Below are 27,453 nucleotides of genomic sequence, written 5' to 3'. Positions count from 1 at the left end.
GCATTTTCCCTTAAACTCACATGTGCTATATTTCATTTGTTCCAATAACAGTTTTCAGAATTTTTAAGGGATCTTCTGATTATCTTTCTTTTTCTCCCTGGTTCTCTGTGTTTTCCTAGAAGATGGAGAGCAGAGAGGGTAGGAGGTTGTGTGTTTCTGGCTCCCCTTGCCTTTTGGCTCCCAGGTGTCACAGAGACCTCCTGTGATGGTCATTTTGGCCAGTATGTGTGACTGCCAAGGGACTCAGATCAGTCACATTACAGTGCTCAGTAGCGAGACAAGACTCAGGAAAAGGTCTAATGGGGAGGACTAAGAGAGAAGGGCTTTTCCCTCTGCCTCTTAAGAGAATGTAACAGTTACTTTTAAAAAAATCTATAAAGTCTGAGTTGTATGTTTATTTTGGTAGAATGATACTCTGAGCCCTTTAAGTTGGTAAGAAATTATTCATCATGTTATTTTTCTACCAAATGGTTTGTGGTTTATTGATAATGTCTAAATTTCAGTGCTAGTGACAGCTCCTTCTACAAAACTAATTGAAAGTATTGGCATTTCCTCAATTAGACAGTGGTTAAGCACATAATAGAGAGGTTTGTTATGCAGTTGCTGCCCAAGCTCCAGGAGAAGGAACCAAGAATGTTGCCACCCATGCACTTTAAAGCTCAGTGCGAGCGACAAAATGGTTTTGGAGGTTGTTTGTTCCATTTCCTGAATAACCAGCCAGTCATTGTGGTTTCAGGGAGTCAGCATTGAAAGGCCATGCATGATGTGAATCTAAAGTCCCCATGTAATACAGTAATACAGTCAGTAGTCAGAGCTTTTAGGACATAGGTGAATGTCCGTAAGATTATTCTGTCCAGTAACTGCCTGTATGTGGTTTACAGCATCACTTGCCAAGGTGATGTGTATTTCCTTAAATGATTTAACATATAAGGAATAATTTCCTTTTCTCATTTAAAAAACTGTCCAGGTGGCCAAAGGACATCACTCTTTGGCCCTAGAGAGGAAATGCCTGCTGACCTGGTTCCAGTGGAGTCAGGAAAGCCTGGCTAGGAAGATGGCCAAAGCTGATCGATTTTATTCCCAAATATTACTTAGGAGAGTCATCCGGAGCTGGCTACAGGTAAGGCCCCGATGAAGGGAGTGTTAAATACATGTCTCTGCCCAACCCTATGTAAGAAAATTAGGTGCACTCCAGATGTCAACAGTCATTATGTTTTTTTCAAGAACAATATAGAAGAGGCAATTCAATTCACTGCTTTGAAATGAATTTGAAAATGTCAAATCAATGTTTTGTTAGTATAAAATCTTAAGCACGTTTCTTTTCACATACAGAGTATCCCTATAAACTGTAATGTGTCATCACATCAGCTTTTGTTTTTATACTAATTTCTTCTTTCTTGTCCCATAATTGCTCAAGTGGTTTTACTAGAAACCTACGCCCTCAGTCTTATAACTGTTTCTATCCCTCTGATTCCATTTATTATCTTTTAATACCTTACAGAGGATATGGCCTTGGCTGCCACATCATCCTTTCTCCTTATGACTCCAGTGTCCTTTGTTTTGTGTCTGGTTCGATTCTTTCTCTTTTGTACTGTTTATTTGCTTGAATTCTTTGTCTGTGCTGTTATTTGTCTCACTTTTTCCCCTGTTCTCATCCCCAGTACCTGACTGACCTCGAGGAAGAAGTACAAACACTGTGTGTACGTTTTCTTCAGAAGAAGATTTTCAGGGCCTGGTATAACGTGGTCAGGGAGGCCAGGATCGATTCCCAGAACAAGCACAAGGTTGCGGTGGAGCACAGTGACAGGTGAGGTTTTCATCTCTACGAAAATTCACTCAACTGATTTCACAATTGCTCTGCAATAGATTCTATGCCTGGAATGTTCTAAAAAGATAAGGTGGAGGCTAGGAGAGCTGGGCACTCGGAGATACCCGGCAGGGGTGGGAGTCCCAGCTCGCCCCCTGACTGCATGGGTGAAGACAAGAGAGTAACCCCCTTGAACTCCAGGGTCCCCATCTTTAAAATGAGGAAGGGGAGGAGGATGCCAGGACCAGCAAGAGAATACAGTGAACTGTGCATATAGCTGATTCACTTTGCTATACAGTAGAAACTAACACCACGCTGTAAAGCAACTATACTCCAATAAAAATTTTTTTTTAAAAGTGAATTTTGAAATACATGAAACACACCTAAACAGAGGTACTGTGTTCTTTGTCATAGTTTTTTCTTTAAGTTTAATTTTTTTAAACATTATTTATTGTGAAATATAACACAAATATAGATGAGTGCTTAAATCCTATAAATACAGCTTAATGAACTATAAAGTGGACACCCCTATCACCACTCCTGAGGTTGAGAAGTAGGACACTGCTGGCCCCTAGAAGTCCCCACGGGCTCCTCCCCAATCACAGGTCCCACCCTTTCCTCCTGAAGGTACACTACTCTCCTGACCTTTATGATAAACATTTCCTTGCACTTCATTTTATTTATACCTCCTCAAGACTTGGAACTTTATATAAGTAGAATCATACTGTATGTCATATTAATATTTATAATACAGTGATGACATTTAATTCAGTGTCTTTGGGGAATAAGGTATTCCATATAAGTATGCTTTTTCTCTGTTTTATAACTTTAAGCATTTTGGATAAAAATGTTCTAAATTTCATTATGCCCTTCCCTTGGAGAGTAAACAAACGATCTGTCCTTTTTTGGTGATTTAATGTCATTCCTTAGGAGCACCAGTTAATGTGGTGGGCATAAGCCTCCAGGTTCTGAGGTGTGAAGACTATTGTGAAGGTGTAGAAGTGTCCCTTTTCTCACTATATCAATTCACTTTTGGTTGCTTTGTTTTCATTTGTGTGTATGTGTGTGCGTGTCTGGTTTTTTATAAGTGTTTCCATCTTGTTGCCAGTAGGGTGCCCACCTCCAGCAAAACCTGCTCATCCTTGTTTAATTTACAGGTACTAAAATCTGTGGGCAGAAAAAACATAAGCAAGTTGATTCTAATTTTGTCTAAAATAAATAGGCAATGAATGAGGGTATTCAGAGGACTTGCCTTTGAAGAAGTGCTCGCATTTGAACCTCCCTATTCCTCTTTTATAAAATGAGAATAACCGCAGAACCTGTCTTACAGCGTTGTTGTGAGGACGAAACAAGGTAACGTAGGACCTCAGTTAATGTACTGCTTGGCCCAAAATAATAGCTATTGTTTTGTTTATTGTCATTGTTAATGTATTACTATTAAACACCCTTTTTGTCCGCCTTTGTTTTCTGTTTCTCAGCTGCCAAAAACAGACCAAGAGATTCACTGGGACAGCTGCCTTATGTGACACAGGGCAGTAAGAGGGCTTTCACACATGCCATCTCAGCTGATGGATGAGTATAGGCCAGAGGGGAGGGGGCAGATGTCAGGATTCTCATTTTCAAGCAAAGAAACTGAAGCTATGCTCAGGTCGATGAACTGCCCGAATAAATAACAAATGGTGGAGCCGCTCAGGTCGATGAATTGCCCAAATAACAAGTGGTGGAGCCTGGACTCCAAATCAGGTTTTCTGGCTCCAAATCATCCTCTTCTTGCTAAGTCAGTCTTCTTCCCCATTTTTCTAATTCAATCTCATTTGTAAACTAAAATACAATAGTAAGATAGTGGTCCTATTTAGGGTTTGAAGTTAGTTAGAAAATCAGTGTGTGAATCCATGCACTCAACAAGAAGTAAATTCTCAGCCAGAGTCCACTTGATGTAAGAGCATGGCTGTGACTTCGTCTCTCCCCATTCTGCCCCTGTTCACCATGGTCCAGCCCCACTAGCCTCCCACAGTGTTCCTCAGACGGACAATGTTCACGTCTGTGTCACAGCTCTCACGTGACCCAGATCTCACCATTCAGGTTTCCACTCAGATGCACACCACCTGCCTCCATTCCCGTCTATCCAATAACCTGCCCCCATTCCCGTCTATCCAATAACCTGCCCTATTGTCTTCACAGCACGTAAGACTCTCTGAAATTGTCATTTACTGTTTGTTTACATGTTTATCGTCTCTCCCCATCACATCTTGCGTACAACTGTATCCTCAGCATGACAGAGCCTAGTACATGGGTGTATGATAGATATTTGGTACACAAATAGATGCATTTTATGGCAGGAGTGACACTAATGGATCTTTTAAAAGGAACGTTAACACTTAAAAATTGATATTCAGAGTTCTTAATTTTATTTGAATGGAAGAATATTGTATAGAAAAGCTGTGGGTGAGAAACTGCAGTACCACTGAAAAGATGATTCCTAGTAAGACCATGAAGTTTAATTCTGCGTATCTATATCACTTCTAGGTGTATATAATTTGTAATTGGATATAGATTTATAATTTTACAAATCTGGTATTTTTTATATACATGGTGGGACTAAGAGATGTCTCCAGACCTAAGTCTCTCATTGTCAGCAGTTACTGTATAGTTCTGCAATTAGAGCTCAGCTATGCACTTAGCCAGTTCTTCTCAGCCAAACTAGTACTTCTTATATGTCTGGTATTGCCTTGATACTGCAGTTCTTAACCACTTTGGAATCATAGACCCCTGTGAGGTAGTAATGAAAGTCGCAGACCTGCTCTCCAGAAAATGCACATATGCACATCACATACAACTTCACACAAAATGTCAAGGAGTTGGTGGACCTCAGGTGAATAGATATAGGTAGGTAGATAGATGTACATAGGTAGGTAGGTAGGTAGGTAGATAGATAGAGACTATAAATAAGCACCAAACCAGTGATTGTGCCCATGTGCTTTAGGAGTTCAGAGGAAGGAAGATAAATGCAGGCACAAAGACGATCTAGGAAGATTCCCCCAGAGGGCAGAGCATTTCAGTCAGGATAGAACAGTAGGAGCTAAAATGTAGAAGTCAGAAAATGGGAGCGTAGCCAGAAGAAAGTTGTGAACAGCACGTGAGAGTGGGAGATAGATAGATAGGGGCAAGGACTGTGAGTGGGTCATATAGCCGAGTACAGGAAGCTATAAATGGTGGACTGGATGGATGAAAGAAGAAAGCAAATCAAGCAGCTCCACTCCTTGAAGGCTTTTTTAACTGAACAGTAATACCTCCACCAACAAAAAAATCAACATTATCAGAAGCATCAACCAACCATGAGCCATAAAACTAATGGGAACTGAAATGCATTCTAGGGGGGCTTCATCAGAAGGTCATGAAGCCAGAATAAATCCCATCTATGCCTCTACTTGTGAAAATATAAACTTAGCTATTCTTGCCTCTGCCTTTACTCAAGACATGCCCTCTTCTAGGAATGCCTTTTCTTTGCCTAGGAGGGATCAAGATGGCGGAGCAGGAGGACATGGAGCTCACCTCTCCCCACAAGCACATCAAAAATACGTCTACGGGCTTCCCTGGTGGCGCAGTGGTTGGGGGTCCGCCTGCCGATGCAGGGGACGCGGGTTCGTGCCCCGGTCCGGGAAGATCCCACATGCCGCGGAGCGGCTGGGCCCGTGAGCCATGGCCGCTGAGCCTGTGCGTCCGGAGCCTGTGCTCCGCAACGGGAGAGGCCACAACAGTGAGAGGCCCGCGTACCGCAAAAAAAAAAAACAAACGTCTACATGTGGAACAATTGTCACAGAAAACTAACTAGAAACTGGCAGAAGAACTCTGTACAACCAAAGCTGCAAGAAAGATCTCCACTTAACCGGGTGGGGCAGAAAAAAGGCATCAGATTGGGACCTGTGTCCCTGGGAGGGCTCTGAAAGGAGAAGGTCCACATGGCCAGACCCTTACCCTGGGGAGTGAGCAGGCCAAGCCACAGTCTGAGTGTTCAGTCCTGGGACCCTGAACGGAGGAGACAAGCCCCTTTGGCTGCTGGGAGAACTGCTGGGACAGACAGAAGAGCTGCAGAAGCCTAACTCGACTCACAAGGAGTGCACACAAGTTGGCTTGCAACAGCCAGGGCAGAGAGAGCCTTGCACTGGTGGCTGCTGCCTCACCAGAATCCCTAACCCAAACGGGGCGAACACCCCTGCTCTGTTCACTCCACACCACAGTCTGGTGTGGGATCAGGGCCAACCGGGCCATAGGAGAAGACTCAGGCTAGCCACACAGAGACAGCCCCGGGGGGCCTGGGTTCTGATCTGCGTGGGGTGGCAGCAGCCACTGTCAGCGGGCACTCGGGCAGCACCCCAGGAGCAGGCAGTGGTTCATCCCCCAGCTGAGCAAACACTCCCCGCCCCCATCCACACTGCAGCTTGGTGCAGGATCTGGGGCAGACAGGCCCAGGGAGAAGGCTTGACCTAGCTGCTCAGAGACAGCCCTGGGGGACTGGGCTGTGATCCAGGTGGGGCACCGGCGACCACTGTCAGAGCTCGCTCCAGCAGCACCACAGGAGCACCCGGCCCCGCCCACTCCACAGCACAGCTCGATGCTGGGTCTGGGGGAGACCGGTCCTATAAGAAGGCTGCCACAGAGGCAGCCCAGATCTCAGGCCACCTCAGTCCCTGCAGCCACAGTGCCCTGACCCCCAGCCCCAGCCTAGCAAATGCCCCGGCCCCGCCCACTCCACACCACAGCCTTGCACTCGATCTGGGACAAACACAGCAGGGGAAGAGATGTGACCCTGGGCTGCGTGTGAGCAGAGCTGACGTCACCTACTTAGGCGGCACATTGGTGCTCTGTAAGTGCACGAGCCCCAGTTCCTTCAGCACTCCCCACCTTTGGGGCGGAGCATGCACTCAAGGGTAATGGAGCCTGATCAAGCCTGACCCTCAGAGCTTCTGCTGCAACTGGGAACCTGACAAGGTGGTGACTGCCACTGAGCAGAGAGGAAGTCCTGCCTCACACCCTGCACAGGGTTTAGATCCCCCAACACCAACACCCTATCAGAGTGACAACGGCCAGTACACCCTGAGGACAGACATGGCTGGTGTCCATATCAAAACCAGGCCTCACACCAAAAACATTGGACATACACAGTCTACACAGGGATGCTCTCACATAGAAACACTCCTTCAAGACCAAAATAGATAACTGTTTCTCCTAAATTCATGGAGACAGAGAAACTTAACTAAAATGAAAAGCAGAGGAACTACTCCCAATTAAAAGAGCAAGAGAAATCCCCTAAAATAAAAAATAATGAAACAGAGCTCACCAGTCTACCAGAACTCAAGTTCAAAAAGGTAATAATCAAAATGCTAACTGAATTAAGAAAGATTATCAATATAAACACAGATCACTGTAACAAGGAACTAGAAACTAAAAAAATGAACCAAAGATAATTCAATTTCCAAGATAAAAAGCAAAGCTGACTGAATGATGCAGATGAACAAATAAGTGATCTGGAAGACAAAATAATGGAAATCACCCACTCAGAACAGCAGACCACTATGGAGAACAGTATGGAGGTTCCTTAAAAAACTAAAAATAGAACTACCATATGACCCAGCAATCCCACTGCTGGGCATATACCCTGAGAAGACCATAATTCAAAAAGAGTCATGTACCAAAATGTTCATTGCAGCTGTATTTACGATAGCCAGGGCATGGAAGCAACCTAAGTGTCCATCGACAGACGAATGGATAAAGAAGATGTGCACATATATACAATGGAATATTACTCAGCCATAAAAAGAAACGAAATTGAGTTATTTGTAGTGAGGTGGATGGACCTAGAGACTGTCATACGAGTGAAGTAAGTCAGAAAGAGAAAAACAAATACTGTATACTAACACATATATATGGAATAAAAAAAAAAAAAGTGGTTCTGAAGAACCTAGGGGCAGGACAGGAATAAAGATGCAGACGTAGAGAATGGACTTGAGGACATGGGGAGGGGGAAGGGCAAGCTGGGACAAAGTGAGAGAGTGGCATGGACATATATACATTATCTAATGTAAAATAGATATCTAGTGGGAAGCAGCCGCATAGCACAGGGAGATCAGTTCAGTGCTTTGTGTCCACCTAGAGGGGTGGGAGGGAGACACAAGAGGGAGGAGATATGGGGATATATGTATATCTATAGCTGATTCACTTTGTTATACAGCAGAAACTAACACACCATTGTAAAGCAATTATACTCCAACAAAGATGTTAAAAAATAATAATAATACTTATTGGGCAGGCCAAAAAGTGCCTTCAGTTTTTTAAGTAAAAATAAAAGACACATTTTTCATTTTCACCCAGAGCTTTATTGAACAACATATTCACCCTTTTGTTCCACTACCTTCTACCATTTTTCAGGCAACTTCATAATTCCATCTTCCCAAAACTTTTTATCTTTTTTGAGCAAGACTGCCTTTTACAGTCTTCCAGGGAATTGACATTTTTTCCATTAAGAGAATTTTGTAAAGACCAAAATAAATGGAAATCCAAAGGTGCAATGTCTGCTGAATACGGCAGATGAATCAGAACTTCCCAGCCAAGCTGTAACAGTTTTTGCCAGGTCATCAAAGAAACATGTGGTCTTGCGTTATCCTGACGGAAGATGATGCGTTTTCTTTTGACTAATTCTGGATGCTTTTTGTTGAGTGCTGCTTTCAGTTGGTCTGATTGGGAGCAGAACTTGTTGGAATTAATCGTTTGGTTTTCCGGAAGGAGCTCATAATAGAGGACTCCCTTCCAATCCCACCATATACACAACATCACCTTTTCTGGATGAAAGCCAGCTTTTGGTGTGGTTGGTGGCGGTTCATTTCACATTGTTGTACAGTATCCACTTTTCATCACCCGTCACAATTTGTTTTAAAAACGGAACGTCTTCATTACATTTCAGTAGAGAATATCACGTGGAAACGTGGTCAGGAAGGTTTTTTTCACTTAACTTACGTGGAATCCAAACATCAAAGCAATGAACGTAACCAAGCTGGGGCAAATGATTTTCAACACTTGATTTGGATATTTTGAGTATATCAGCTCTCTCCCGCGTGGTATAGCGTTGATTGTTCTCAATTATTGTTTCGATTTGATTGCTATCAACTTCAACTGGTCTACCCAACCGTGGACCAACATCCAGCGAGAAATCTCCAGCAGGAAACCTCACCACTTTTGACACATTCGACCAGTCACAGCACCTTCTCCATACACTGCACAAATCTTTTTGTGCATTTCAGTTGCTTTTTTACCTTTCTTGAAATAATAAAGCATAAAATGCCAAAAATGTTGTTTTTCTTCCATCTTTCATATTAAAATGGCTACATAAAAATTCACCAATTTTTATGTCTTTTTTTAAATGCATGCTGATATGACAGCTGTCACATACAATCTAACAAAATTGTTTCGAATGAAGTTAAAGACAAGTAAGTGCTACTAGAGCCATCTTATGGAAAAAACCAAACGAACCTATTGGCCCACCCACTAAAATGGCAAAAGTTAAAGAGAGGATTCTAAAGGCAGCAAGAGAAAAACAAAGAGTTGTTTACAAGGGAACCCTCATAACGCTATCAGCTGATTTCTCTGCAGAAACTCTGTAGGCCAGAAGGAAGTGGCGTGATATATTCAACGTTCTGAAAGGGAAAAGCCTGCAACCTAGGATGCTCTATCCAGCAGGATTATCATTTAGAATAGAAGAAGAGATAGAGAATTTCTCAAACAGGCAAAAACTAAAAGAATTCAGCAATACCAAACCTAACCTAAAAGAAAGGTTGAAGGGTCTTCCTTAAATGGAAAGAAGAATCCATAGGAAAGGGAAAATCCCAATAGGAAGAGCAAACATATAGTTAAGGACTGAAGATCACTCAAATAAGCCAGTACATAGATTAAAAAACAATGAAAAAATTATAAGAGATTATAATTACAGTAAACAATAAAAGGATAAGCATGAAGATGTAAAGTAGGACATCGAAATCACAAAACGTGGGGGAGGAGAGTATAAAAATGTAGATATCTTTTAGAATGTGTTTGAACTTGAATGACCATCAGTTTAAAGCAAGTAGACGTATTTATGGGTCAACATACTTTAATTCCATGTTAACCACAAATAAAAAACATACAATAGATTCACAAAAAGAAAGGAATCAAGCATATACTACAAAAGAAAATCATCAAACTACAAAAGTAAAAGCAAGAAGAAGAAATGAACAAAGAAGAACTACAAAAACAATTGGAAAACAAGGATTAAAATGGCAGTAAGTACATATGTATCAATAATTAATTTAAATGCTGATAGACTAAATGCTCCGATCAAAAGACATAGAGTGGCAGACCGGATAAAAAACCAAGAACCTGCAATATGCTGCCTAAAAAGAAACTCACTTCAGGGCAAAAGACACAGACTGAAAGTAAGGGCAGCAAATGGAAACAACAAGAAAGTGGGGGTAGCAATACTCATATCAGACAAAATAGAGAACTTGGATTCATTCCAGGGTCACAAGGATGGTTCAGCATATGCAAATCAATGTGATACACCACATTAACAAAAGGAACAACAAACCACATCATCTCAATAGATGCAGAAAAAGCATTAACAAAATTCAACATCCATTCGTGATAGAAACTCTCACCAAAGTGGGTATAGAGGGAACATATCTCAACACAATAAAGGCCACTTATGACAAATCCACAGCCAATACAATACTCAACAGTGAAAAGCTGAAAGCCTTCCCACTAAATTCAGGAACAAGACAAGGATGCTCACTCTCACCACTTCTATTCAACACAGTATTGGAAGTCCTAGCCACAGCAATCAGACAAGAAAAATAAATAAAAGGTATCCACGTTGGAGGTGAAGAGGTAAAAGTGTCACTATTTGCAGATGACATGATACTCTATATAGAGAACCCTAAGTCTCCACACAAAACTATTAGAACTAATAAATGAATTCAGCAAGGTAGCAGGATACAAAATTAATATACAGAAGTCTGTTGCATTTCTTTACACTAATAATGAAATACCAGAAAGTTTAAAAACTATCCCATTTAAAATCACATCAAGGGACTTCCCTGGTGGTCCAGTGGTAAAGAATCCGCTTTCCAACGAAGGGGACGTGGGTTCGATCCCTGGTCGGGGAATTAAGATCCCACATGCTGAGGGGCAGCTAAGCCCATACACCACAACTACTGAGCCCGCGTGCTGCAAACTACAGAGCCCACGCACTCTGGAACCCGCGTGCCACAACTAGAGAGAAGACTGTGTGCCACAACGAAAGACCCCACATGCCGCAACGAAGATCCTGCATGCCGAAACTAAGACTCAGTGCAGCCAGAAAAGACCCAACGCAGCCAAAAAAGACCCAATGCAGCCAAAAAATAATAATAAAAATAAATAAATAAAATAAAATCGCATCAAAAAAATAAAATATGTAGGAACAAAATTATCCAAGGAGGTGAAAGGCCTACATGCTGAAAAGTACAAAACATTGATAAAGGAAACTGAAGGTGACTCAAGGAAATGGAAAGCTATCCTGTGCTCTTGTTGGAAGAATTAACATTGTTAAAATGGCCGCACTATCCAAAGCAATCTACAGGTTTAATGTGATCCCTATTAAAATACCCATGACATTTTTTACAGAAGTAGAATAATACTAAAATTTATATGGAACCACAGAAGACCCAGAATTGCCAAAGCAATTTTGAGAAAAATGAACAAAGCTGGAGGTATAACCCTCGCAGACTTCAGACAATACTACAAAGCTACAGTAATCAAAACAATGTAGTATTGGCACAAAAAACAGACTTACAGATCAATGGAACACAATAGAGAGCTCAGAAACAAACCCATGCACCTATAGTCAATTAATCTGCAACAAAGGAGGCAAGAATATACAATGGAGAAAAGACAGTCTCTTCAACAAATGGTGTTGGGAAAGCTGGACAGCTACATGTAAATCAATGAAATTAGAATATTCCCTCACACCGTATACAAAAGTAAACTCAAAATGGTTTAAAGGCCTAAATGTAAGACATGACACCATGAAACCTCCTAGAAGAGAACACAGGCAAAACATTCTTTGACATAAATCGTAGCAAAGTTCTCTTAGATCAGTTTCCCAAGGCAAAAGAAATAAAAGCAAAAATTAACCAATGGGAACTAATCAAACTTAAAAGCTTTTGCACAGCAAGGGAAACCATCAACAAAACAAAAGACAATGGACAGAATGGGAGAAAATATTTGAAAATGATGTGACCGACAAGGGGATAATATCCAAAACAACCAGCTCATGCAACTCAATAGAGAAAAAACAAAACAACCCAATCCAAAAAAGGGCAGAAGACCTAAACAGACGTTTTTCCAAAGAAGACATACAGATGCCCAACAGGCACATGAAGAGATGCTCAGCATCGCTAATTATTAGAGAAATGCAAATCAAAGCTACAAGATGTCACCTCACACTAGTCAGAATGATTATCATGAAAAAGTCTACAAATAATAAATGCTGGTGAGGGTGTGGAAAAAAGAGAACCGTTGTACACTGTCGGTGGGAATGTAAATTGGTGCATCCACTATGGAGAACAGTATGGAGGTTCCTTATGAAACTAAAAATACAGCTACCATATAATCCTGCAATCCCACTCCAGAAAAAAATGAAAATTCTAATTCAAAAAGATACATACATCCCAATGTTCATAGCAGCAATGTTCGTAATTTACAAAGCCAAGACATGGAAGCAACCCAAATGCCCATCAGCAGACAACTGGCTTAATATTTTTTTCCTCAACTAAAATTCAAGACCGTTGTTGGAGGTGAGGTTACCAGTGGGCTTTTTAAACAATTCACGTCCAAGCACCAGGACCTTGATGCTAATAACTGTGGCATGTGCTGCACGTGCTGCACGTGCTTTCCCAGCATCTCCATCTCAAGGACTTTGGCTGCTGGAGCCTTTGTTCCACTAGCCCTGCCTCACACACAAGGTGCAGGCTGTGGTCAGACCCCCTGAGGAGTACATCTCATGGCCTGCACTCAGAGGCCACCAGGTGCTCTGCTCAGATGTCACCTTCTCACAGAGGGTGACCTGTGATGGAAGCCCACCTGATGCAAGAGAAAAATAACCCATTAGTCACTTCCATCCTCTTTTGTTGCTTCATTTTCTTTGCAGCATTCTTACTGTCCGAGTCCCAATTGTGATTTCCATACCTTTCATATAACATTTTATTCACATAAGGATTACTTTTGTAAAGTTTGCAATTCAGTTAGATGGAAAGTCAACTTTTCCGTCGTATTTCACTTTTTTCCTTTTTATTCTTAAAGGAGGATTCTCTGGATCACATTTCAGACATGGAAGAAGTTTGCAAAATTTACGAAAGAGGAAAGAGGAAAAGAAGAAAGGCGAGAGCAGCTCCGTAGGAAGGTAGCTGAAATTCTTCCAGACTTCCAGATGCTCACACCGCTGTGACTCAGGTGTACAGCAATCAGATGCTCGGCCCGTGGGTAAGGAGTCCTTGGTGTGCCAGTGGCCACAGCCCAGTGCAGTGCTTGCAATGGGAATCTCCATCAGTCCGTGTGTGTGTGTGTGTGTGTGTGTGTCATCTCCACCCACCCACATATGCGCGCATATATCTGGTTTATGTTCTGTCACGTACTTCTTGGATCAACGAAATTATTTTGTGAATTTGTATTCCCTTCTTTGATATCTCCTAGGTTGCTAATCAGTCCACTAACGCATTTATCACAGCAGGATCATCCAAAGGAACGGTCTAGAGCTCTGCTGTTCAAATGTACCCTATGTATTTTTAGGATCATAAACTTTAAAAAGGACAAGTGTTTGCTTGCCTGAGACTGTGAAGAAAAATATGTCCTTATAGCTTAATGTGAACTGTTGACAAATGTAACTTTAGTTAAATAGAAATTAAAAGTAGTGGGCACTTAGAAAAGGAGGGCCAGTCATCTGGTACCTTAGCATCAGCAACAGGCATCCTGCCAGACCCTGCCCTTTTTGCCCACCTGATGGAGAACCGTGGATCAAAAGGCATCCTAGGCAGCTGCTGCGAAGGGTAGCAGTGTATCCTGATTCCAGAGAAGCTGGAGCACCAGAGATACTTCTCCTCGGTGCACTTTGCTAAGCATGAAGGGAAGTCCAAAAGCTAAAGGCTCTATCAAAGGCAGTCCAGCAATTTGTTCAAGTGTCTGCTTGTGCGCCCAACTGCAACTTCTGCATAACACCCTCGGTCAGTCTTCCAGTCCTCAGCTCAGTTTGCTCTATGTATCAAGGTCCTTATCTTGAATTCAAAGAATGTTTTAATGTTTAAGATGCTAAAGAATATAAAGACTGACAAGACACTCCTGTGAATTGTCTGAGAGAGTTGCCTGCTAGAAAAAAAGTTTTCATTACAAAACACATGTCCATTACAACAAATTCAGGCAGTAAATGCACACAGTAAAATAAGACAGTTCCTTGCAGCCCTGAGGTAACTACTATTATTTGATAAGCTGAAACTTTGAGTTGGTAAAATAAAACTGTGTGTTGTTCAATAAATTCTGTTATTGTCTCTTACTTCCTAGAAGGGATATCTAGCTACACCACCTGCAAAATCACATATCCTTTTTCTAGAGAAAATGTATTATGATTTACTCAGATATGACAAAACATACCATATTGAACTTTATTTCTTCCACAATGTCCCTATTCCCACTCATCTTTTCCTTTAATATGATTATAAAGTCATCATCTAAAAACTCTTTTTAAGACTAATGGCCACTAAAGAAATGCGACTAAAAGTAACTCACAGTTAACCTCTTCCCCCCTAAATCACTATCTATCTTTACTTACCAATAGCACAGTTATAGAATATTGGCCGGCATCGGCGCCCAGAAATAAAATATCAGTTTTATTTTAATGCCAAGCCAGTAGATAAGGAAGGGTGACTACCTCAAGTAAACCTGCCAGGGGCCTAAATAAATCCCATAAAGCTTAAGTTTCCTCTCTTAAGCTTTATTTTAGTTTTATTTCACCTCAAGCATCAGTTAGAGATTGAGTCTTCAGCAGCCCGTATTCTCATTGGGCCAGCGAGGACTTTTTAATCTACTTATAGAACCTTCTAAAGAGACACCGGGAAATAACTTAGAAAATGACCTCCTTAGGAAGTGACTTAGTAAATGACCTAACGTTTCTTGCTGCACTCTAAGTCTTAAAGATATGATTTAAAGTGTTACTGCTGACAAAATGCCCAAATAAGCAGTATCCCTGGCCTACAAAACCGGAAAAGCAACCGCAAGGAAAAGAACAGTTTAGGACTAGGGACGGTTTAAGTCCACAGGATGGGGACATCTAGGTAGCCAAAGAGGCAGCCCAGGTCTAATGCACGCTTTTCTTAAAGCAAAAGAGTTCAGGAGACACACCAAGAAACAACAACGATTTTCCTTAAAGAAAGCACTTTATTTTCCATTTAAACAACTTGGTCACAGTACGTTATTTTACATAAATGGCAGTAATTTTTAAAATCTCCACTTAAAAGGCCTTGTGTCTGGGTCTGAGGTGATAAGAGGATATGAATACAAGTATAAAAACAGTGCAAAACGTTTAGCCCGCAGCGCCCAGTGTTGGCTTCACAAGTCCCCTTTAACGTTGCTGAATCAGTTACGTTAAATTTAATATTAAATAAAATTTCCTGGGTTTCCTCTAGTCTAACATCAGACCCAGAAACGTAAGATTAGATGAAAAGGCTCAGAGGCCCCAACAACTCCAACCAGCAAATCACCTAGACCACAGGATCGCGACAAGCTGAGCTCTGTAACACGGCATCTTGTCAGTGGCGCCATGTGAAGAAATAGAGGGTTTTAGTTGCATCGATAACTAGAATAGACTAGCTCTGCTTTTAAAGGTTTGCTTTTAAAGTATGAGTTTTCTAGAAGTTAATGGTGCCATCGGGAAGGCTAGCTAGGAACGTCACAAGCCCATCTCGGAAACAGTCACAACCTCTAAGGAATGTGTCTCCACTAAACCATTCAGTCTCTGGCCTGCTGCTGATACTACAGTGAAACCCTTAGTGCCAACTGAAGTGGGGATAACTGTCCATTAGAAACAGGATTAAATGTAGCTGATTTTGCAAAAAGTTTATATTAATCACAACAAACATCCACAAGAGCATACCGAATTTTATTCAGCCATCAGTTAAGCATAGCTCTCGTTCTCCCCCTGCATCACCTTGGCAATGTTTAATACAGAATGGCATACTTGTCAAGCTGCTGCTGAGAAAACCAGATTCCAAACAGGTGCCTCAAGCAAAAGTCTCTATCATCCATTGCTTGTTTGAGGAACTGCTCCTTTTTAAAATGCAGGGTACCAAAATATAGCTAAAAATGAAGTCATAGAAACCTGCTGACCGGGACGCTTAAACCTCACAGAACATTAATTTTCAAACATCCTGGTTAAAACTGTGCTTCTAGATGTCATATTTTTGCTTATATTAGTTGTGTTTTATAATAAAAAGCTAATGTCCTACCCAAAGGAAACAGTCTATTAAGCAGATGGTCACTATTACAGAGAACCTGACCAGCATTGTGTTTTCTGGCAGTGGAAGATTCTATTATAGAAAATTTTCTCTTGCTAAAAATTTTAGAAGTACCAAGGACTGTTGCATAAGAGAAAGTTTGTAGCAGTCTTTCTGCTAGGCAGATGGTACAGTGGAAGACAACATTTAGTTCATTCACCAAAGGAGACCACCAGTGCTTGGAAAGCAAAGATTTACAGGATCCAAAAAACAGACACGCAGGTGGCTGACGTGAAAGGAGCAGCCCAGCGTCCCCAAAACACGCTTCAGGCTTGATTCAGCAGCATCAGAGGAGCCTACCAAAGGGCCGCTGTCAGTGGTCAGTTCACCTTAGGTGTGCCCAGCTATAATCACAAAGTACTCTTTGGGTAGCGTAAGAAACATTTCTAAATACTAAAGGATTTTCTCCCTTCGTGCAATCCTGATTCTCAACTATTTCTCCCTCACATCTTTCAAGTGGACCCATTTCTCTCCCCCGCGAAGAGTGTACAGTGGCATGACAGTAATGTAAGTGGTCAGACTACAGCAGATCATTTACTCAACTCCACATCCAGTATGTTTAACAGAAACTGAGGATGTGGGGTGAAAGGGGGGACGCACTTATCTGAAATACGTCAGGGCGGGCCTGCTCCTACGGCCAAGAAACTGCGGTTACAGGTCCGCAGGGCAATCCTCCCAGCCGCCACCACCACTTGCGCCCGGGACTCATTTGTTCCCAGAGGCCTTGTCCTTTCAAAGGACGAAATCCCTCAGATAGCTCCAGACCCTAAAAAGGGTTGAAAGTCCAGGAGTAGAGACCAGGGATATCCCAGAGCCCACAGAAACTGCTCACACGTAGCGCCTTGGTTATACTGCTCCTTTTGGTGCAAATACTTCAGTAGGCTTTTACCTCCGCAGAACCACGGAGCTTTTCAAAGGGTTGAGCTTTCTTCTGTAAACTGCCAACCATGAAGTTCTCAACTTCAAACAAGCACCTGAATTCCAATCAGCCAGAATAATATACAAGGAGTTCTTATCTGAGTGAGGGAAACAGTGAGTTGCCCCATCCAGGTAACCCTGTTAGGGGTGCACTGTTACAAGGATGATGGTCATTCCTAACTCTCCCAGATGACTCTGGTCTTTAGGGTACTCCTCAGCTTCAGTGCATCATATTTTGATTGTGGTTAAAGATTTGGCAAGAGGCCAAGATTACTGACTATATTAACATTTCTATGAATTTTATTATCAATCGCTAGACAGTCAGAGCTGGCTATACATCTGGCATTCAAGAGACTACAAGCAGAGATTTCTGGCCACATGTGCTGTCCTTGACATCATTACTCTCTCTCTCTCTCACCTCCAACCCACACAAAGAGGAATTCGTTACATCACCTCCAATGTTAATTGCAAATAAATGCTTGATTCTGGACCAGGGACAGGGTACCACTGTACACACCACAGACTCTGCTAACATCCCCAGACTTGCTCTTTGGCTCATCCTAGTGGAATACGGAGCCTATCGTTCAGTAAACAATCCATCTCTAGGGAGAGCAACGACAAGCCTGTATAAAAATGTGGTGCCTGTCTTAAGGACAGCCTCGATTAATGGCAGGACATGGGATGGTGCCAGCTGCAGAGGGTGGCAATGCTGTAGAAGTAGCAATATTTCTTCTCGACCTTTATAAACCTCTTGCTACAGCAGCATGCACAGAAAGACTGACTGAAAAAGCTGGCAGTATTTTCCCTATATTAAGCTATTAGCCAAAACAAATTTAAGGGCTCATGAATTCTTTGGGGTTCCAAAAACAAGTACAGGTACAAAACCAAATATTTCAAGAGGGTATTTTTCCCCACGTTAAGTTGCCTCATCTTAATTCTATGCCAGAATCGCTAAATATTTCATCCTTTACACGCTTTCCATTTTGAGGTAGGATTAAAGAAACAATTTAGGAAGAGCCAGGGAAGAACAGTAATCTATTAATTAGTGGAAACCACATATACCCTGTTTCTTCTCTCCTAGTGAGATACTTTTATCTTGGGAAAGGTGAATGAGAAGTAATGTGCAAGTTAAGTGGGAAGACGTCAATCGGCCCCTCAAAGGGAGCTCATGCCAGAATAATGTGAACGCCAGAATACTGGTTTTTGCAACTTGGTGCTATTACTGACAGTGCCTGAATTACTTATATCAACAAAAAAGTCAAGCTCTTGATATTAACCAGCCACCCTACCCACAAAGAGAGTAAAATCTTCCCGATAGGAGTGTCTGTTCTCGTCCAGCCGTTGTCACAAGTGTGCTAGCACCTGACCAGGCAACACGTGGGAAGAGGAAAAAAACACTGATGCCTACTGGAGTTACTTAGAGTAAATCCAAACAGAATAAATCCATAAGAAATAAGATCAATGTGAGAACTCATCACCTAAACTCATGACCACTGTGCATTACACTAGCAATAATTAGGCTCGTAATTATTATCAACTTTCAAGATCAGATGACAGCGTAAATCCATTTGGTCGTCTTCTACCCTGTTTGAGTAGTTAATGTCTAATACTTCAGAAAGAGAAATCCCCATAACCGTACAATATGGTATTTGGGGATCGTTTTTTCACTCTGAAATGCTGAAAATGGACTGGCTTCAACATTCTGACCTGAAATATTTTTTCCAGTCTTAGGAGTCTCCTAATAATAATTCACACCTCTCTGGTGCTTTAGTTTTTTGTTGTTTCTCAGTGCTTTCCACATACCGCATCCCTCTCGTGACCCTCCCGTGTCCCCCCGCACAACCGCTCTGTGAGGTAGCCAGGGCAGCATCAGTACCCCACTTGACAAATGAACCTGAGACTCAGGGAAGTGACCTGACCGAGGGTCGCATGGCTATTAGGAGTTGAAAGAGGGACTAGAAACTACCCTAATCCAAAGCTCTTTCTCCCATACTAATGGGTGAATTGCTTCTATCAATTTCTGCATTAGCAATCCACATCCTTTTCAACTTCTGGTGACTGAGTTAGTTAATAAGGTGACTGGAAAGGAATGGCTCTACTTTTACTGCTTTGATATAAAAATCCCTTAAATTGTGAAGTCAGAAAAATTCATTTCTTCCCAGTCCAGTGCCTAAACCTGAGCATGGCCCTATAACGCCTTTAAGAAACTGGGGATAAACACAAGCATCCTGCGCGTACCGAAGTGTAGGATGCAAGGGAGCAGAGGGAGGAGACGCCCTCCCGCCCCCGGAGCCGTACAGAAGGCACTTCATACTATGTCCTCAGCAGGGTGGTGGAAGGGGTGCGTGCCCAGGGTGGAGAACTGGTGCCAGTTCCGCAGGAAGCCCCGATTGTACTGGCCTGTGTCCACGATGAGCCCGCAGAGCAGCCGGCGCCCCGTCTTCTGTCGAAGGGCCTGCTGCACTTCCCTCTCCGTCACGTTGTAGCTGATGTTTATCAGCTGGATCAGGAAGATGTAGGCCATGCCCCCCATGATGATCACAGAGTACCACACGCAGGTGAAGCACAGAGCTGAGCTGGGAGCAGGAAAAGGCAGGTCAGGGCGGCCAACGCTGCACATTCAGAGAGCTCTCCCCATGGTCACATTTTACACACGTAGTACTTACTCCTAAGGACGCTGGCCCCTTCCCTGATTACCCCACTCGGAAGACACTTTTCTCTCCTCGGAGTGCCAATAAATAACCTGCTTCACTTATGACTCTTAACATGTTCTTATAATTACTGGTGCCTCCTTTTCTAGGATGTGATACTAGAACAGCAGGGACTGTTTTGTGTGTTTCGTGTCCCCCACACAGCCAACAGTGTCTGACACAACCGCAGTCAAGATCTGTTTGTTGCATGAATAATTCCTAAATTGTTCTTAACGCAGAAGAAAACGGAGGCGCCGTGAGATTGCTGTAAACGTCCTCAAGGGAGCTGTGGGTGGGACCGAGCAGCAGTGCTAAGGTTGCTCATCCCCGTTCTTTTCCGTACAAGGCCGACGAGCACAGGTAAGAGGACAGCTCCCAGCACCAGCAGCCCTGAAGGAGCGCCAGGAGCACCGTCACATTTCAAATCCCGCTTTCCAAAACCAAACAGGGTCACACAGGACAAGAAAGCTGCTTCCAGCTCATTAGTAAGGCTGTGAGGAGAGGCTGCCGATTAACGTCTGCCAAGTGATTATTTTCAAACATCTGCACGTGAGTTAGCGGGAAATTCATTCAGAATCTTCATCTGTTAAGCTGAAAGGGACCTCAGGGATGATTAAATCGCCACAAAGATGAGGAAAACTGAGGCCCAGTGAGGAGACATGAATCGTGGGTCCATAGCACTGAGAACACAGCAGCAGGACTGTGTTCCTCATTTCATTTACGGGGCCCACAGAAAGCCTAGAAAACTCATGCTTACCAACATACAGACACAACGACCCCCAAGGGCCTCTGCTTTCTTCTCGCTCTTTGTTTTCAAGACACTCCCTGCTTTGTCCACATAGCACCCCTGTGCGGGCCCTTGTCTGTACCAGTCTGTGGACAGATCTCCCCCTCGCCACTGCAGAGCTAGACATTCGTGGGCATTAGAACAGATGGGCCCTCCTCCGCAGGTTAAGTTCCTGTCTTCTCTGTGTTGAGAGTCTTCATAGGTTGTGAAATCCTTCAGTGACTACTATTCTTAGTGGGTTGTGATAAATGTCCTCAAGCAGAGCTTTCGGGGACAGGGTGGGCAGGGGATTGGGCCAAAACTAAAAAGTTCCCGCTTCTGCTACAGCACGGAGATCATCACACTGTATAAATGGGCCCCAACCTAAAAACACTGAAGGAAATTCTGACCTAGATACCACAGTAATCATGAGTGGTGATTTAAAAAAAAAAAAAAAAAAAAGTAGAACAGGAAAAAAATCAATGGAGGTTAAATAGAAAAGAAAGGTTACAGAGATTGTAAGCATTTCACGAAAGGGTCAGAAGCAGTAAATTAAGACTGGGCTACAAAGCACCAGAAAACAGCAATAAAGTGAGAATTTCCCCAATAACGAGCGACAAAAGAGACCACATCCATACCCAGAGACTGCTACTTTAGTTATCATTTCAGTTTCACTGTGGCTACCTTGGGCAATGCTAGTGGTCGTTTGACTCTGAAGTCCCTGAGTAAGCCTAGTCCTACTTGTAGAGCACTGGTTCCTCACTTTTTAAGGTCAACGTTCCTTGTGACATCACCCAGAAAAATGCACGTATCCACTGCACAACTGTGTGTTGGCAATTTTAGGGATACCCAGCATCCCCAGAACCTGTCCTGTGTTTTGGGTGAGACCCCCTAACCTAGCAGTGAATCACAGCCCCATACATTCACTGCAAATCCACTCCCGCTTCCGTGGGGCCCCGTATGGGGTATCCATGTCTCACCTGTAATTTGCATAAACTCCAGGGCAATAGAAGAGAGCTGTGAAGACACTTCTATCCGTACAAATGGTGTCCAAGGTCAGCGTTATCCCGTACACCGAGGTGAGGAGGAAGACCAGAAGGGCAAGCATAAATGCTTGATGATTTGATTCTCCGACACAGCTATTTATCCTCCAGACAGCACAGAGGGGGAGAAAGCAAACATGTTTTTAAAAGTTCTCTAATAGCTCAATAAACAAGAAAGCTTTTAGAACAGAGATAGTGTGAATTTCAGTTATTAGAAAATAAGTTCTCTTGTTTTTCAGTTTTAGGGAATTAAAAACTTGTCTGCTGAGAGATGTAGTCTTATATTCTCCGCTCTTTGCAAGGTGAAATCATATCATTAGCTTAAGGACAAGACTAAGTCAAAAAGCAGAACCTGGCTAACAAATCTTTCTGGGTATTAATAAGTGAAGTCTGTTACCCAAGTCTGTTACCCAATGTTAAGAGAGTTAACACTGTAATCACCACCATAAGGATAGGATGGTATCAGTTATAAAAACTTAAAAATGCTAAATCAGAAGTATTATACGATGTGGGAAAACATGTATTACATACACATATTAATAAAAGATCCCAAGAGGTTAGAAGCACAGTGTGGGGTAGAGAACTCAATAGTATGCAGACTACTTGTCGGGTACAGAGTTCCATGTCATGGCCGTTTGCAGGGCAGGATGACAGGCACGCCGGGATGCTCCAGCAGGCAGAGATCTCACAGGCGAGGCTGTCAGGACCTCTGCAAACCAGCGCTTGTAAATGGGCCACCACCCTGCACACACGCACGCACACACCCAGGTATGCACGATAATAAATGATGAAGACAGAGAAGAGGAAAACCTAAAAATGAAAATACCTGCTTACTCCTAAAGACAAAGCCCCAGAAAAGAGCTGTCCCTGTTCATGAGCCTTGAACTTAAGGTCTGCTCCTGTGTCCTCCAGGGCTGTCTGCACCCTCACCCTGTCCCATGTCCCCTTCTGAGGGGGAGAGTGTGACATGATCAGAAGCCTAGATAAAAGGCATAATTCACTGACCATGACTGCCTGAAGAGCAAGTTGCAAACATGCTACTTACAGCATTCATATCTGAATTAATCACGCTCCTTTAGTTTAAGATTTATTCAGTAAAGCTGCAACATTTTCTTTAAAAGTTGCACCGCACATGTTACGGGTGTCCTCAGGTGTCCTCGTTTGTCGCTGGCCAGCAAAGAGGTACCCAAAAAGCCCATTTCTGCACCACTAACCAAATAGGGAGTTATCTGGCAGGGCCTTAAGTCAATAATGTCAACTAGAAATCACTGGTAGCATCAAAATGATGACGGATACATGGTCAGAGGATAAGAGTCACCTAAAAGTACAGGAACACTTTCTTGAGCTCTGTGAGCACAGGGGGATGTGCCTATACTATGTCTGATACATTCTTTTTTAAAAAGTCATTCAACTGTAGATACTTCTCTTTTAGAAAGGAGAAGATGAGGGGCAGCTCTAAAGAGAAAGCGGGGAAAAAAAAAAAAAAAAACACCTTCAGGAAATGACTGAAAAGAACTAAATTTGTGAAGCTCAAAAAACTGATGACTAAGTGGGAACATCATAACAGCCCACAAATATCTCCAAGGTGTAAAGCTGGGAAGGAGAGAAATCTGAGGATGGCACAAAGGAAGAGCAAACCCGGCTAGAGAGTCTCACGTGAATGCACCCTCCGCAAGCCTCCAGATTTTTCCAACATACCAGACGCAGTGATGATCCATCCTCCTCACACAGGCGCCGCAGATCCGGCAGTGCCAGGCCCGGGCCGGCCGCACCAGCCGGCACTTGGCGCACCAGTCCTCCTTCCCCGTGGCGGGGCTTCCGGCCGACGTCCTGGGGCAGCCCTTAGGCTCATCCTTGGGCCCGCGGTTGTTGAGACCGCCCGCTGGGTCTGCGCCGGGGAACCCTTTGGGCTTCTCCGGCCCTGTTCTGTTCAGGTATTCGGTTTGGCTGCCGCTTAGAGATCTGTCATCGTTTGCTGGGTTTCTGAGGTAGCCTGGATCCTTCTTGGCTCGGCACAAGGCTAAGAGTATGAGAAGTAACCCGCAGGTAAGCAGAGCCAGCTGAGTGGGCCCTACACGCCCCCTGGGGACGACCTCCTGCAGGAACACGTAGTACATGTAGCCCAGAGAGAACAGTCCGAGGCTCAGGAAAAACAGAGTCTGTTCTTTCCTTCTGTGAGTGAGGTAGTAGTACCACAGAGCCAGCACAGGGAGGGAGGTCAAAACCACCACCCCCAGGAGGAAATGCCACGAAGCCACTCGGAGGAAAACAGGCAGCAGGAAGAGTGGGGGAAGGAGGCTAATGTTAACTTTCCTGGCTCCCCTAAGCCAAGGAATCCGGAGGCGGTCAGAGATCGTATCCATGATCCTTTCGTAGGTCTCGGGCTGCACGGACTTACACGTGATCCATCTGTTCAGAGAGAGCACAGAGAAGACACCTCTGACGTGTTTGTTGAATGAAAAACCACTCAACACTGTAGGCCAGACAGCAGGATAAATGATAAAAGATGCCAAAGACCAAGCATTCTACTTCCTTACTATTAAACACGAGCTCTTCAGATTCATGTATAATTTTTTAATACGAATGACAAAATGTTTAGATACTTAACAGAACTATTTCTCCACGAAACAAATACACAGGAATACACACGTATTGCACGTAAGTCCTGTTCAGACTGGGGTGGGCGTAGAGACATAAAAATCTCAAAAAAATTCACCATCTAGTTGTGAAGACAACATGGGAATTCAAGAAATATTAGGTAAGTGACAAAGTAGCAAAATCACCCAGTGAACTATTACAGTGAAACACGGTAAGGTGTGCTCAGAGGAGAGGACACACTTCTGGGTGGAGTCATCACAGGGGTCTTTGTGGGAAAAAAGGGATTTGTGCTCGACCTTGACGGCTGGCTAGTGTTCCTGTGGGTGGAGAGGAAGGCAAGAAGGCGTTCCAGTGGAGAGATGCATGTGCAGCACAAAACCTGTCCTGGGCCGGGGGAGTAAACCAGTTCAGTAGGGCAGGGGGCTGCATAAGGAAGCGTGGAGGTCAAACTAGTACAAGTCAAATGACTGAGCTTGGTGGACAGGTAGTATTGTTGACTTTTTTTGCATATTAGGCTATTACGGAAAGGAACAGTTTAAGGAAGGATAACATTGGTTTTAGAAATTTAGAATTAAAAAAAAATTTAGAATTTTAAAAATTAGGGCTAGACTTGGAAGTGAATGGGAACTAACTATATGGGAGGCATACAGAGCAGCAGGTCTGCAGAAATGCTGGGAGCCCATCTCATCCAGAAGGGTCTGGAGAGAAGAAAACTCAGGGACCAGCCCAGGTCTCAAGGGCTGGGAGGGAGGAAGAGTTAGAAGGCCAATGGAAGAGCTGTGGTCTTGAGTGATGGAGGTTACAGAAAAGGCATCATTTCTCCATTCATTAGTCCAAAGTGTTCTACTTTCTCAGTATGGATTTTAGACTAAGACTAAAGAACCTACATTTAAAGATACCTGTAAGAGACTATTGACACTGTCAAGGAAGAATTACAAAGGGATTATGGGATACTAGACTACAGTAGTCCCCAAGAACGCTTCTCATGGCGAGATGAACATACCAAGCAGCATACCAAATCAGCAATGTGCCACTGCAATGACTTTTTTTAACCAGAAGGAATTATTGACGGGAAAAGCAAGTTTCCACCATCTGTGTTCTCCCCACATTATGCTTTCCATGTGATAATTTTTAAATATATTATTACTTTGAAAATAGACAAAAACCAGGTTATTACTGTTTGGCACAAAATTTTTTCAGTGATATTAGAAATCACCTCTTTGGATAGTTAATTTCCATCACTTGGAATAATGGTGAAAATAAAAGCCAAATACAATAGCATCAATCAGGACTGTGTCGCTGCTCATGCTGAAAACAGCCAGTCCAGGGGAGGCACATGCCTTCTGGCTGGACCTCCCCAGAAACAAGGGGTGAAACCAATTCCAAGAGCAGAAAAATGATTTTTCAACCCTCAAGGCCCTGTGTGGCCAAGTGCAATCCAGTCCCAAGATGTCAGTCTCTGAATGCTGAGACCACTGAGAATTGTAGGAACTTTCCGGTACTAACGTGTTCATTTTAAACTTACAGATTCTCCTGGCCTGCATTTTATTTTTTTTAATGCGTTTAACTGGCCTACTATCCTTTTACCTGCCTGTTCTCTCTGTCACCTCCTCCCTTTAAATGAGAAATAATGTCCTAGTAAACTGAGCTGAACAGACAGTTGTGCACTACTGAGTAATAGTTCATCTTTATAAAGTCCTCACACTTGACATAAAAGACAACTTTCAGTTGGAGATAAGTGGAAATAGAATGAAGAGCAAATTCTAGTGTTCTGGATGGCTAAGCTGAAAGCATACGTAGTTCTCAAAAGGGCCGGAGGGATCAGCATCAAGAAACACACAGCTCTTACCGATCACACCCTTCATCCAGATCTTGGCAATCACACAAACAAGCTGCCACGTGGTTCTTTTCCCCATTTCGATCTAGGTACTCGCAGCAGCACAGGGGCTCCAGTTCAGGTTCTTCCGCTTTGTTTTTCTTCCCTGGCTTCATACTGCCCTTCTTGGTCATGATTTCCACCTGTCACCACGAGGCATAAGAAGCCCTCAGGAAGTAAAGTGGAAAGAACACAACTCACATCTTGTAAGCACATCCAAGCCTATCCCTGATTAACCACCAACGCCTGAGAAATCAAAAATGAGAAGAGGGGGAGGTGGTCCCCTTTTCATCAGGCTTTACTGGCTCGGCGTGGCCAGACACAAAGCTCTAGGGCTCTAAGGGCTCCAAGCGCCTTCACCGCCAGGTCCCCATCCAGGACAGGCGCCGCCTGGGCGCTAGCCGTTCCCATGACGACAGCCTACTACGCGGCCCGGGACAGCCGGGGCATGGGTGGCTGCACTCACCTGCGGGTGCGGGCTGGGGAGGGCCGGGCTGTCCCCGCCCGAAGCCAGGGTGAGGGTGGAAACACCCTCGGAGCTGCGGGAGGAGACAAAGCATGTATCCGCTGGGGCCGACTACCCGGCTCCGGAGAGGCCACCCGGCGCCCGGGCAGCGCTCAGGGTCGCCGTCCAGACCTACTTCTCCGCCGCGAGGTGGCCGCGCCTCTCCCGCCCCGGCCAATCGTGAGGACGTGGGTGGGCCGAGAACACCGCCCAGCCCGAAGAATGACCTTGGGAGGGAAGTTACCTGCGCTCCCGGGCCGAGGTGCGGCTGCAGTCAAAGAGGCCGAGGCGGAGAGGAGAAGGGTCGGCTCCTCCCGAGGCGCGGACGCGTCTGCCAATCTCTGCTCCACGGGGCTCCCAACGCGATGGCTGGAGTCTCAGAGACCCCGGCTCCGTTCTCCGCCGCGCCCTCTCCGCCGCCGCCCACCTGTGACCACAGCGGGCCGCCGCTGGGGCGGTGCGCCCGCCTCCCGCGGTGCCCCCAGCCAACCCCCGCCGTGTCCCCCGCCGCCCCACGGCCGGCCCGGCTGAGCGCGGCAAGTCTGCGAGCTTCCGGGTGCCCCGCCCCCGGCGCCGGGCATCCCCCGCCCGCACGTGCGGAGCCCTTCGGCGAGGCCCCTCCCCCGGCCCGCTGCCCTGGCGCC

At 44.1% G+C, this 27,453-nt stretch overlaps 2 protein-coding genes across 9 annotated transcripts in view; one reads left to right on the top strand and one right to left on the bottom strand.

The window, feature by feature from the left end:
* Positions 1-18,576, top strand: part of CCDC191 (coiled-coil domain containing 191) — a 107,798-nt gene extending 89,222 nt beyond the window's left edge. For 4 of the 5 annotated variants that reach the window (XM_089910553.1, XM_089910552.1, XM_022554532.3 and 1 more), the window contains 3 exons: positions 968-1,120; positions 1,662-1,807; positions 13,175-18,576. In XM_089910553.1, the coding sequence (XP_089766679.1) occupies positions 968-1,120; positions 1,662-1,807; positions 13,175-13,319 (444 nt within the window). In that variant the 3' untranslated portion in view covers positions 13,320-18,576. The remainder of the gene's footprint in view (positions 1-967; positions 1,121-1,661; positions 1,808-13,174) is intronic. The other variant, XM_089910551.1, reaches the window with a different exon arrangement.
* Positions 3,026-27,301, bottom strand: ZDHHC23 (zDHHC palmitoyltransferase 23). 4 transcript variants are annotated; one of them, XM_022554143.3, is made up of 6 exons: positions 27,054-27,301; positions 26,771-26,843; positions 26,278-26,472; positions 23,529-24,239; positions 21,768-21,935; positions 3,026-19,907 (listed from the first exon to the last, which is right to left on the bottom strand). In XM_022554143.3, exons 3-6 carry the CDS (start codon positions 26,436-26,438, stop codon positions 19,640-19,642), a joined length of 1,308 nt encoding a protein of 435 aa, XP_022409851.1. In that variant the 5' UTR covers positions 26,439-26,472; positions 26,771-26,843; positions 27,054-27,301; the 3' UTR covers positions 3,026-19,639. The 4 variants fall into 4 exon arrangements, with proteins under 4 accessions (XP_022409851.1, XP_022409913.1, XP_022409718.1 ...); XM_022554205.3 differs by having other exon boundaries at positions 26,278-26,447; XM_022554010.3 differs by lacking the exon at positions 26,771-26,843.
* Between the last annotated feature and the right edge of the window lie 152 nt (positions 27,302-27,453).

Source organism: Delphinapterus leucas, chromosome 4 (genome assembly GCF_059928025.1).
Source record: "Delphinapterus leucas isolate spDelLeu-1000000601 "Yukka" chromosome 4, BTC_Dleu_Yukka2, whole genome shotgun sequence".
Classification (NCBI taxonomy): domain Eukaryota; kingdom Metazoa; phylum Chordata; class Mammalia; order Artiodactyla; family Monodontidae; genus Delphinapterus; species Delphinapterus leucas.
Note: the sequence above shows the minus strand (reverse complement) of the source record. Positions and strands in the feature narration are given on the sequence as shown.

Excerpts from the sequence above, each read along its gene's own strand:
- ZDHHC23 (XM_022554143.3), bottom strand. The coding sequence starts at position 26,438 with ATGACCAAGAAGGGCAGTATGAAGCCAGGGAAGAAAAACAAAGCGGAA. Across the intron at positions 24,240-26,277 it reads CTGGATGAAGGGTGTGATCG|ATGGATCACGTGTAAGTCCG; the intron begins GTAAGAGCTGTG and ends CTCTCTGAACAG. Across the intron at positions 21,936-23,528 it reads ATGGATCATCACTGCGTCTG|GATAAATAGCTGTGTCGGAG; the intron begins GTATGTTGGAAA and ends TGCTGTCTGGAG.